Genomic DNA, 12,754 nt, shown 5'->3' with positions numbered 1-12,754 from the left:
GATGTAGCACTTCACATTCAAGGTTCAGCTACCTTTTGCCCATTAACGCTCCATTTGCACATTTAGTGTGTGTGTGTGTGTGTGTGTGTGTGTGTGTGTGTGTGTGTGTGTGTGTGTGTGTGTGTGTGTGTGTGTGTGTGTGTGTGTGTGTGTGTCCTCATAGCTGCATGTTCACACTTGTTTTTAATGAGACGTTGCTCCGGCTGAGTCTCCGTCACCTTTTTGTCTCTGAACATGAACTTATCGAGACATTCCCTCCTCAGGCTCTTCTTCCTCTCCTCACTCCTTATTTGGTCGTTTTTTGTTTCTTTTGATTAAAAAAACTGCAAATATTCAGTTAATTTCTCTCAAACTGTGAAGTTTAAATGGAGCTAATTGTTCTCCACACACATCATCACAATCAGCCGTCATTAGCGTTAAGCCCGTTAACGCCGCAGCTCGGAGGTAGGAGGCGGCCGGGCTGATGACCTAACAGAGTGCGACACCTGCCAGAGAGATTAGCGGCGTCGCGTTCCTCGGCACAACACACCAGCGCACAATCAGGTTACACTTTCCCTCAATACTGAAGCTTCACTTTGTGTTTGTACGGCACGATGTGAGCGTTCAGATGGTTTAAAATCCTCTAAAACAACGCTCCAGACTCCACTGACAAAGACTTTAATTTAACGTTTAAAGAAACAGGAAGTGCTGGTGCCTGCCATGTACCTGTGTGTGTGTGTGTGTGTGTGTGTGTGTGCGGTCCTGATCTCATTAGACGTCTCTCAGCTCGACCACTCGAGGTGACGGCGGTTCAGTTCGCCTTTTGCTAAGAGAGAACGCCTTCGTTAAGAGAGTCCGGCGCTCATTAAAACCACACACACACACTCAGAGAAACACACACACACACGGGCTAGGACACGGAGGACTCTGTGGGCTGTAATGAGAAGAGGGCGGGCCTCCACTCTGAGACAATTAGGCGACACAGAGCCGCACACAGAAACACACTTCAACTCAGATAACAAGAGTGACTTCACACTCGGGTTATAATGGACGAGTGTGTGTGTGTGTGTGTGTGACGGTGTCAGGTCTGCCATGTAGCTTCTTGTCCAGATATTTAACTTCCTTAAAAAGAAACACAGATTTAAAAAACAAAGATTATGTACTGTCCCTTTAAGAACAGAGATCAACATGTTCATGATCATGTACTGTCCCTTTAAGAACAGAGATCAACACGTTAATGATCATGTACTGTCCCTTTAAGAACAGAGATCAACATGTTAATGATCATGTACTGTCCCTTTAAGAACAGAGATCAACATGTTAATGATCATGTACTGTCCCTTTAAGAACAGAGATCAACACGTTAATGATCATGTACTGTCCCTTTAAGAACAGAGATCAACATGTTAATGATCATGTACTGTCCCTTTAAGAACAGAGATCAACATGTTAATGATCATGTACTGTCCCTTTAAGAACAGCGATCAACACGTTAATGATCATGTACTGTCCCTTTAAGAACAGAGATCATGTACTGTCCCTTTAAGAACAGAGATCAACATGTTAATGATCATGTACTGTCCTTTTAAGAACAGAGATCATGTACTGTCCCTTTAAGAACAGAGATCAACATGTTAATGATCATGTACTGTCCCTTTAAGAACAGAGATCAACATGTTAATGATCATGTACTGTCCCTTTAAGAACAGAGATCAACATGTTAATGATCATGTACTGTCCCTTTAAGAACAGAGATCAACATGTTAATGATCATGTACTGTCCCTTTAAGAACAGAGATCAACACGTTAATGATCATGTACTGTCCCTTTAAGAACAGAGATCAACATGTTAATGATCATGTACTGTCCCTTTAAGAACAGAGATCAACACGTTAATGATCATGTACTGTCCCTTTAAGAACAGAGATCATGTACTGTCCCTTTAAGAACAGAGATCAACATGTTAATGATCATGTACTGTCCCTTTAAGAACAGAGATCAACATGTTGATGATAATGAACTCTCGGAGGATGAACACGTTTCTGTGTGAGGGTTTAAATCAGGAAACATGTGGCGGCGTGGCGTTCAAACCTCCTGCGAACATGAAACCACAGAGGAAGCACTCTGCTGCACCGACAGCTGATTGGTCATGTTTTTTCTTCTTCTCGTGTCTCGAGGAGAGCGGATGCGTCCAGCTTTGTTTACAGAGGCTGTTGACGGCGCAGGGCTCCTCCGACATCTGCTCCACGCCGCTAATTAGCCGCTAATTACTGGAGAGAGAGAGAGAGCGGCTCGCTCCGTCTCTGTCGAGTGTCTGAGCGAGCCGCTTTGAAAACCAACAATCTAACAAATTAATTTCCTCCGACACAGCAGCCGAGCCGCTGGGACCGCAGATCTCTCTCGCTTCTGAACCTTTATTTACTCTGTGAAGGCTGAACGAGCACGCTGCTGTTTACACACACTCTCACCCCACACACACACACACACCTGGGAGCTGCCCCGCACACACACAAGAGAGGAAACATATCTGACACTCGAGAGCTCAACGACACACTCAAGGCCGACTCAGAGAGCGATAATGAGAAGAGGAAAGAATGATTCACTCTTTGTAGAATCTGAAGTGCAGCATTAGACCTTTGAGTGACATCACACCACATTCAGACACAGATTCAACTTCAATTTGAGTCTTCACACACATTAAAGGCGGAGTCAGTAGACATGTTTGTAAACATTCAAACTAGGCTCCTCCTCCTGGGATCATCTCCCCCAGAAGCCCCGCCCACTTACTGCAGGATGTAGTGTGTACATTTACTGCTTGTACCTACACTGCAAGCTAACGCACACTAGCACAAGCTAACCGCCGGTGTTTGTCACCTTCCTGTCCAACAGGAAGTAGACCAACTCCACGCCCACGGGTAAAAGACAACACAAGGTTCACTCTCGTTTTAGAAGGAGCTTTATCCGCTTGGTGTTTCTCCTCACTCTGATTATATTTTCTCTTCTTTGCTGCTATGTCCACGTCTGTCATATTCACCGGTTTGAATGGTGTCCAATCACTGAATTGTTTAGGAGAAGTCTGTATTTTATTTTGAAGGAACATGATGTTGACTCTGTCTTTACTTTAGGAGAAGTCTGTATTTTATTTTGAAGGAACATGATGCTGACTCTGTCTTTACTTTAGGAGAAGTCTGTATTTTATTTTGAAGGAGGAAGCTTCTGACTCTTTCTTTACTTTAGGAGAAGTCTGTGTTTTATTTTGAAGGTCCCTACATAAGTCTGTATTTTATTTTGAAGGAACAAACTGCTGACTGTCTTTACTTTAGGAGAAGTCTGTATTTTATTTTGAAGGAACATGATGCTGACTCTTTCTTTACTTTAGGAGAAGTCTGTGTTTTATTTTGAAGGTCCCTACATAAGTCTGTATTTTATTTTGAAGGAACAAACTGCTGACTGTCTTTACTTTAGGAGAAGTCTGTATTTTATTTTGAAGGAACATGATGCTGACTCTTTCTTTACTTTAGGAGAAGTCTGTGTTTTATTTTGAAGGCCCCTACATAAGTCTGTATTTTATTTTGAAGGAACAAGCTGCTGACTCTGTCTTTAGGAGAAGTCTGTATTTTATTTTGAAGGAACATGATGCTGACTCTGTCTTTACTTTAGGAGAAGTCTGTATTTTATTTTGAAGGCCCCTACATAAGTCTGTATTTTATTTTGAAGGAACAAGCTGCTGACTCTGGCTTTACTTTAGGAGAAGTCTGTATTTTATTTTGAAGGAACAAGCTGCTGACTCTGGCTTTACTTTAGGAGAAGTCTGTGTTTTATTTTGAAGGCACAAGCTGCTGACTGTCTTTACTTCAGGAGAAGTCTGTATTTTATTTTGAAGGCCCCTACATAAGTCTGTATTTTATTTTGAAGGAACAAGCTGCTGACTGTCTTTACTTTAGGAGAAGTCTGTATTTTATTTTGAAGGAACAAGCTGCTGACTTTGCCTTTGTTCAGGTGAATGTGGAGCTGTAGAGAATCAGATGTTTTATGTGAAACAGAGTCGTTCATAGATCCTCTGACCTCCAATCAGACGACCTCGTTCTGTAAATGAACACTTCCTCCCTGACTCCTCGGACGTTGTCTTCTTCTTCTTCGTCCTGTTGGAGCTGATTAGTGTCGAGCTTGTAATTGCCTCTCCTGGGGTTGCAGACGAGCGTGGGGCTGGGTGGTTTTGACAAGTCTACTCGTCCCCCCTCGGCGCCGGGCGCTTTGTAAGGAGTTAAATTGGATGGTTAATTCGGGTGTTATTTACCCTGTAATTCATTAGTTTCGCCCCGCCATTGGCAGCGGGCAGGCTGTAATTTCACGCTCCGCAATAAAAGATGTCTCATAATCTGCTTCATTTAGCAGCCAAAGAATTTAATGAAATTAACTGCGGCCCTAATTAAGACGGTGAATATTAAAGACCTGCTATCAAGGCTTTAACGAGGGTGACACGATCCGCCTTCCGCCGGATTGGAAAAATATCATTTCCCTGGGAAAGGTTGTCACTGCTCGGAGCCATTTTGGCCATGATGACATTTTTGTCATGCACGCTAACCCCTGGAAATGAGATTTTCGGGGGGGGGGACGTCTCTCCTCTTTAGTTTGAGAAATAATTAAAAGAAGGAACACAGGCGTCAATCAAAGAGCATTTTTAGACGCTGCTCATTACGGCGTCTCCGTGGAGCGCCTCGGAGTGAGCTGAAGTGTCCCTGAGCTCGCTTTGTTGTTTCACGCCATGTGTGTGTGTTTGTTTGTTTGTTTGTGCACACTCATCTGATCGGACAGAAGCGACCGGCGGTGACCTGCGGGTCGTGTCTCCTCCACTTCCTGTCTCTCTCTGGTGGTCAGGGGCGAGCGAGGGGCGAGGCTTTTTTATCCGCTAATGATTTGAGACTGCTGAAGTAAGGTTTGGATAATTGAGTTTCTAATTAATTACCCAGAACTCTTATCAGATAAATCAGCCCCCCTCTTCTTCTGTGGTGTTTTATTTGATCTGCTCGGCGTCCTGCTCCCCCGGGCCTGCCCTTCGCCGTCCTTGCCTCATCAACGCCGACCTTGTCGTGCAGGCGGATGCTCTGTGTGTGTTTTCATGTCAGTCGTCTGTTTTCTTCTCTTCTCCCTCTCGTGTCTGTTTCTCAGCTGTGAAACTGCGAGACAAACACAAGTCTGCGTCTGTGTGTGATGTCATCAGGGCGAGTGTCAGACGCAGAGAGAGAGCTCTACAATCCTCTGACTTTGTGCTTTTAATAGCAGGAGATGATTTTAAAAATTAAAAACTCTGAATGGAAGTTTTTAGATTCATAAGCAGGATTTATTTTTTTACTTTTTAAATCAAGTTTATGAGGAGAGAACAAAAAGTGCACGCCATCATTTCAAATGATCACCTGAAGAACGTCTCCTCTGCAGGATGGAGAATCGTCTCTCATCAATCAGGAAGCTTTGAAATCAAAACAGTCGCTCTGATTTGTGAAACTTAACAGGAACTCACGACAGCGCCATGTGGGCGGCGCACCCTGAGCTTGTCGTCACGGCAACATGGACGCTTGTGTAATTTATGAACAATGTGCAGGAAGTAGGAAGTGTGCTTTAAAAAAAGAATAATAATCAGGAGCGCCCGATCTGCTCCGATTGATTTCAAACATGTTTGATATTTAGGATTTAAAATCTTCTGGAGGGTCTGGAGGAAGTCGTGTGTGACTTAAATAACCACGAGAGACGAGAGAGGACAGGGGTGGCGTCCGGCGGCGGGATGCAACCTGCACAGGTGAGCTGGACACCTGAGATGTATCTGACAGTTACAGTCTGACCTCCAGCGCGATGACCTTAATGACCTCCTGCAGTCTGTGCATGTTAGAGAAGATGCGGCCTGCTGCAGCGTGATCCAGCTCAGGGGTCTGAAGAGTTCTCTGTACGGACCCTGATGAGGCCGCCATGTTGTTTTCTATCTTTAGGTGTAGGGAAGTTTTAAAATGGGACGTTTGTTTGTGTGATCCCCGCCTCTGATCTCAGACTGAAAACAAACCCACCCTGCTCTGTCTGAGGGGATGATGGATGATCCGCGATCACCGCTGAGATAGACGGGGGAGCGTCCGGCTTCCCTCCCACACGCCGTCACACACCCCCCCCTCTCTCTGCCGTCTCGGGGGTGACACCTCTAATTTAGCCTCCTGCTCTCCAGGGACGAAGAAGAACAAAAGGTGCTGCAGAGCCATCGGGATCATCCCCTTCTCCTCCACAGATAGACCCTCCCTCCTATCTCCTCTAAGATCCGCTGTCAGGCCTTTCAGCAGGCCCCGGGAGAGTCCATTGTTCAGGGAAAATAGGGGTGATTGAGTGATTAGAGAGTAGATTAGTGTGTATCAATAGACAGTCCAGGAGGGAATACAGCTCCCTTATCTCAGCCTGCTTCACACAAAGGAAGGTCTTTAACTTCCTGCTTTCTTTTTGCTCTTATTGAAGAAATTAACCATCAAATGAAAAAGAGAGCAGGGTTTGTCTTCCTGACATCGTCCGCAGTTCCATCAAACATTTTCCTCGTCTTAACATGTCCGCCGTGTGACTGCGGCGCTCTTTAATCAGAGACCCTCAGGTACGAGCCCGTGAACACATCCGGATGCGTCGTCTAACGAATGACTTCATCTTTTAGCTCCCCTCCAGCCAGCGACCTTTTCTTAAGCACTACTCTACAATACTTCACCGAGGAGAAGAAGTGTCTCAGTATGAGAGGAGACCGAGAACCCTGAGGGGGCTTTTTGTGTTTTTAGGATCTTTATATCTCAAGGTTCACTAAAATACTCCAACATGTTTCCTCTGCTTCCCTTCTTTAACATGAGCTCTGCATCATCAGCCTCTCCATCTTTAAACACAATCAAACATTTCTGATGCTCCGAGATGCCCCCAGACGTTTCAGATGCAGAACAAATGACTTCATCCCTCGCCCCCCCGAGCTGGCGACCTTTTCTTGAGGACTTCCAGGGCGAGGAAGTGTCTCAGTATGAGAGAAGAGAGATCCCTCACCTGCTACCACTTCTTTGTCTTATGTCCTAACAGCACGCGAGCGTTATATATCACAGAGCACATGATCACACGCTCGCTGTCCACACTGCATCCGTTAAATATTGAATTATCTACTCCCCCCTTTCAAAGAATATGGCATCTAGTGCTTTTATTTTGAAGGTGGATGAACTAAAGTGTGGTGCTTTTATTTTAAAGGTGCACAAACTGAAGTGTGGTGCTTTTATTGTGAAGGTGGACAAACTAAAGTGTGGTGCTTTTATTGTGAAGGTGGACAAACTAAAGTGTGGTGCTTTTATTTTGAAGGTGCACAAACTAAAGTGTGGTGCTTTTATTGTGAAGGTGGACAAACTAAAGTGTGGTGCTTTTATTGTGAAGTTGGACAAACTGTAGTGTGGTACTTTTATTTTGAAGGTGGACAAACTGTAGTGTGGTGCTTTTATTTTGAAAGTGAACAAACTAAAGTGTGGTGCTTTTATTTTGAAGGTGAACAAACTAAAGTGTGGTGCTTTTATTGTGAAGGTAGACAAACTAAAGTGTGTTGCTTTGTGTTGACGAGATGTTGACTTAAATCCCAACAGTCAGACGCTCGTCTATAACCGCCTCGCAGTGAGTTGAAAGTCGGCCTCTTCCTCGTTGTTTTCTTCTTTAAAGACGCCACATATGTAATAATCCTCGCCATGCCCTTGGTCGTTTTGGGATGCCTAACAAATGACTTCATCTCCTCGCCCCCCCGAGCTAGCGACCTTTTCCTGAGCACTACCTCCACAATACTTCACGGGGCGGAGAAGTGCCCGGGCGCGGCGAGGAGAGAGTGTATCTGAGGATGTATTTATCTGCACACATCTATTTTCCCATGTGGAGACCTTGTGAGCTGTCATGCCCCCCCGCCCCCCCCTTCCCCCCCCCCTCCTCCTGAAGGTAAAATAAGAGGCGACGTGTGTGTGTCAGCGCGCCCGGGGAGGTGAATAATGAAAGATATTACCCATCAGGAGGGCTTCGACGCGGTGTTCAATTAGCCTCCCCCCTCCAGCAAACTGATCGCTTGTCGTCCTCAGGATGGATGGCCCAAATTAATTTGCTGACGTCCCCGTCCCCAAATACCAGGTTTGGACGGAGAGGAGGGAGAAATATTACACCCCCCCCCCCCCCCCCCCCCTTCCTCAGTTTAGTTCAAAGCAGTGAAGATCCACATCATTCAAACATCACACTGACCTTCTCACTCACACACTTCCTGTTCCCTCTTTCTGTCTTTCCTCTCCTCGTGTTGTATCACAGTTTCCTAAATATATAAAAATAACAATCAAAGCAAAAATCTGAATATTGAAGCACAAACCTCTAAAAACACGTTTCCTTTATTTCATGTGTTTATGTCGTCTATCCGATCCTGATAAAATGATTCATCCAATCAGAGGTTTTCCTTGCTGTGAAATCTTCTTATTGATTCAAACGAGTCTGAGCTGCAGACTCTCTCTCTCTCTTGCTCGCTCGCTCGCTCACTAACAGGCAGTAATGGATGATCAGCTGGCCTGACAGCTGCACGGCTGCCGGCAGCTTTCACTTCACAGCAGCAGGAAGCTCGTCAGGACGCGTTTAGCGCACCGTGGGGAACCCCTGTTGTTGTTGCAGCAACACACACACACACACACACACACACACACACACACACGCTTCCTGACGGGAGCTGAAATTAGAGGAATCACAGGAAAGAACATCAGGGACCTGAAGATCACATGAACAGGTCATCAGACTGGGACCTGGTTCTGATCCTAGATCATCCTAGTCTCTCTCTCTCGCCCTCTCTGTCTCTCCCCTCTCTCTCTCTCTCGCCCTCTCTGTCTCTCCCCTCTCTCTCTCTTCCTCTCTCTCGCCCTCTCTCTCTCTCTCTCTTCCTCTCTCTGTCTCACCCTCTTTCTCCCCTCTCTCTCTCTCTCTCTCCCCCCTCTCTCTGTCTCTCCCCTCTCTCTCTCTTCCTCTCTCTCGCCCTCTCTCTCTCTTCCTCTCTCTCTCTATCTCTCTCTCTCTCTCTCTCTCTCTTTCCCCCCCCTCTCTCTCGCCCCCCCCTCTCTGTCGTGTTCCTGTCGGGATGATTTGCCGTCACTCGTCTCACTTTGGCCGCTCTTTAGGAGGACGGACACATTAGTCTCATTGGCCCCTCCCTCTGTGTCACACTGAAGCGTTCCTTCCTGGCGTGATGTCGCTGCTGATTACACCCAACACGCCGTCAGTGTCGGCGAGGGTGACCCCGGGCCTGCCGCGCCGTCCCACCACCGCTGCCCGCCTTAATGAGAGCTGAGCGGTCAGGGCGAGGGAGTGCAGGCTTCTGTCCATCAGTCCTCCATCCCTATTCTTCTTCTGTGGTGCCTCTACCCCCCCCACCCCCCCCCCCCACACACCCCCCTCGCTCCCTTCACGGCTGGACTCTATTAATATCCTCTGTCGGAGTGTTAATGTTGTAGAGGTCCAGTGAAGTGACACGCGTGGCAGCGCTGCTGTAATTGCTAATCAGCGGACAGTTTTATCCCCCTCCGACCCCCCCCCCCCCCCCCCCCCCCCCCCCTCCTCTCTCTCTCGCCTTCCCTCTGACCTTCTTGCTCTCTCTCTCTCTCTCTCTCTCTCTCTAACCTAATGAATCCAGCTCAAATGAAGTGTGGGCGGGCGAGCGGGCGGTCGCTCGGCCTAAACGGTCAGTGAGCCGCAGCTGATGTGCGTAGGAGAGAGAGAGAGAGAAACGGGCATGTTAAGAAGTCACACAATTAAATAAGTGCTGATTATCGTCTCGTCTCCTCGCTCGCCGCTGCAGATTTCTGATGTTGTTCTGTGCAGTCTGTAAACTCGTTATCTTCGCTGCAGAGCTCCTCGATGTCATTTATCTCAGATGAAAGAGTGGAGACTAAAGTAACATTTAGTAAACAGCACAACGCTTCCTGCTTTATCGTGACACAAACACAACATGGAGTCCAAACCTGCTTTAAACTGTTGAAGAGGAAGTGATGTAAGAGTGCGATGAAGAGTTATCTCACAAATATTTACAGATAATAGAAAATAATTTCTTTAAATCCACCAAACTTCATTAATAAAATCAGATTTCAGATCAAATACACTGAGCTGAGTTTCAGAGGTTTTGGCGCTCAGAGTGATTAAAAACACGTTTCTGTGGTTTGTTCTGTGCAGGGCATGCTGCTGAAGAGGAGCGGAAAATCCCTCAACAAGGAGTGGAAGAAGAAGTATGTGACACTGTGTGACAATGGACTGCTCACCTACCACCCCAGCCTGCATGTAAGTGACACACACACACACACACACACACACACACACACACACACACACACTCACACACACTCACACACACTCACACTCACTCATTACTAACTCCCTCTGATTGCTTATTAGACTCCAGCTCTCTGCCAGCCTGCACTGACCTCCATCTATCTGCTGCTCCTCTCCTCTCTCCCCTGTGTGTGTGTGTGTGTTTCTGTCTCACAAGCACACACACGCTCACACACACACTGACAGTGTTGATGGCTTGTGTATTAATTAGGACTCGTCATCTGTTTGCCCACGTCGGCGTTGATGATGTGAATATCAGCTGTAATGTCTCTGCTAATTGCCCCGGCGCTCTGCCCTGTTGGCACAATATCCTGCACTGACGCTGCTTTATTATCACACACACACTGACACACACACACACACACACACACACACACACACACATTTTGTCTCTGTCGTTCTCTCATGGAGCTTAACGTCTCTCTCTCTCGTCTTCTTGTTTTCGGGGCTCAGAGCTCAGCCAGATAAAAACAAGTTTTACATCTTGTTTATGTATTTCATCACCTTAAAGGTCCCATATTCTTCTTTTTCTGGTTCTATATGCTCTTTAGTGTGTTTTCCAAGTGACCTGTGCATGTTTAGGCACATCTATGTGCAAAAATTCAAAGTCTGCGGAAACGCGGCTTCTCCTACGTCCTCCTGTTAGCTGTAGCATTAGCTGCATGTAACGCTCGGTTCTAGTCCCCCTCGATAAAAATGTGTCAGTGTGACGTCATTGTCAGTGTGAGATCACTGATCTAAGCTCATTGGCTCGTTGTGGCAAGCCCAGCAGCTCATGTTGAAATTTCCAAGAAGCGCGCTGAGCAACTGACCAATAACGACAGAGCGGATCGGCAGACCAATCAGAGCAGACTTTGCCCACGTGGGGTCTAACAGTGTGGGCTCAACAGAGTGTAGCTGACGGACTCAGAGCGTAGAGGGAGCAAGGAGGAGCAGTACATGAAAACAGACACTTTTTTCAAACTTTAGCTATTGTGAACGTACAAAAGTAGATACATAGATTAAATATACAAACCCCAAAAAGGGCAGAATATGACCTCTTTAAAGGCTTTATATGCGATTTTTTGATCCAGCAGATATCGCCCTTGAGCACCAGCATGAAACCAAAACAACTCACGCTGCATTGTTGTGTTAGCATGCTAATGCTAGCAATCTTTATTATGCTCATATCTTCACACTGCATGTAAATTTACCTGAAATGAGCGTGATCTAGAAACACAGTTAAGCAGTGAGTACAGTATGTTATTCTTCTTTTCTCTAGTCCCTCAATTAAACAACTTTTATACACGAGGGGAGGAGTCAGCCGGCTGTCCTGGCGATGTAAACAAACTGAAGATAGGACTCTGAAAACATCACAGACAGTGGGACTCGGGTGTTACACCCATTGTAGACAGTCATGACTCAGAGTTATTTTCAGAGGAGATACTTGATTTCTATTATATTTAAGTGTGAAACATCACATATAAAGACTTTAATGTGATTAGTTCTGTTTTCTAACCTCCGGCGTTCGGCCTGCAGACGGATGACCTCTTGTTTTATTTTGCTTCCTGTTGTCTGAAAGCGTCTTTGACCCTGAGTATTCACACCTTCACATTTCAGAAGCTCCAGTCAGCAGGTTTCATGTCCTTAAAGAATCTCTCAGATAAGAATATTCATCACTGTGACGGATGTTGGAGGTCGAAAAGTCCCATCATGCACTCTGTTCAGTCGCTCTGAGCAAGGCACTCGTTGGGCCTGAGGGTTGTTGGTTTGATTCCCTGCAGAGCCTCTGAAGAATCACTTCACCAAACTGCACACGTCCATCAGCGATTAGAGCAGCTGATGCAGTAAATTAGTGTTAAAACTCATCACTTAACACATCACACACACTCGAGTACAAACACACACACACACACAAACCCCCTGCAGCACCAAAAAGCCAGGTTTTTTCCTGAGCGCGTTGCATCTGCAGCTCAGGCGTCAATTAGCGTGTTTGCGGAGGCTAATCGAATGAAACTCAATCAGCGCCGCTAATTGCCCGACTATGTGCAAAGAAATCACATTAATGCCGCTAATTAAGTGGAAGGCAATGGATGCCACCTAATTGGAGAAAAAAAGAGTCTCCTCCAAAGTGACGAAGACGAGGCCAAAAAAAAAGAGAGAGAGAGAGAGACACCTCTCGTCGTCACGCAGAAATCATCTCTGACTCGTTTAAAAATGTTCCAAAGGCGGCGTGCAGCTTCCTGTGCGACGCCTGAGCTGTTGATGAACGCCAGTTTCTCCAAAAACGTGCAGCCTTTAAATCTTCATGTGTGTGTCTCTGTGTTTTAGTTAAAAAGAGAGGGGGGGGGGGGGGGGTTTGAGGGAGAGAGGAAGAGGGAGAGAGGGGAGAGAGAGCGAGCGATGCTTTATTGATCAGGAG

The 12,754-nt window shown here is 46.2% G+C and overlaps 2 protein-coding genes across 6 annotated transcripts in view; both read left to right on the top strand.

Moving 5' to 3' along the window:
• Window positions 1-12,754, top strand: part of LOC132959360 (pro-opiomelanocortin-like) — a 343,108-nt gene that overhangs the window by 229,119 nt on the left and 101,235 nt on the right. The window lies entirely within an intron of this gene.
• Window positions 1-12,754, top strand: part of agap1 (ArfGAP with GTPase domain, ankyrin repeat and PH domain 1) — a 110,521-nt gene that overhangs the window by 63,960 nt on the left and 33,807 nt on the right. For all 5 annotated transcript variants that reach the window (XM_061032264.1, XM_061032265.1, XM_061032262.1 and 2 more), the window contains one exon: window positions 10,198-10,302. In XM_061032264.1, the coding sequence (XP_060888247.1) occupies window positions 10,198-10,302 (105 nt within the window). The remainder of the gene's footprint in view (window positions 1-10,197; window positions 10,303-12,754) is intronic.

The sequence above is a fragment of the Labrus mixtus genome, chromosome 24 (assembly GCF_963584025.1).
Source record: "Labrus mixtus chromosome 24, fLabMix1.1, whole genome shotgun sequence".
Taxonomy (NCBI): Eukaryota; Metazoa; Chordata; class Actinopteri; order Labriformes; family Labridae; genus Labrus; species Labrus mixtus.
Note: the sequence above shows the minus strand (reverse complement) of the source record. Positions and strands in the feature narration are given on the sequence as shown.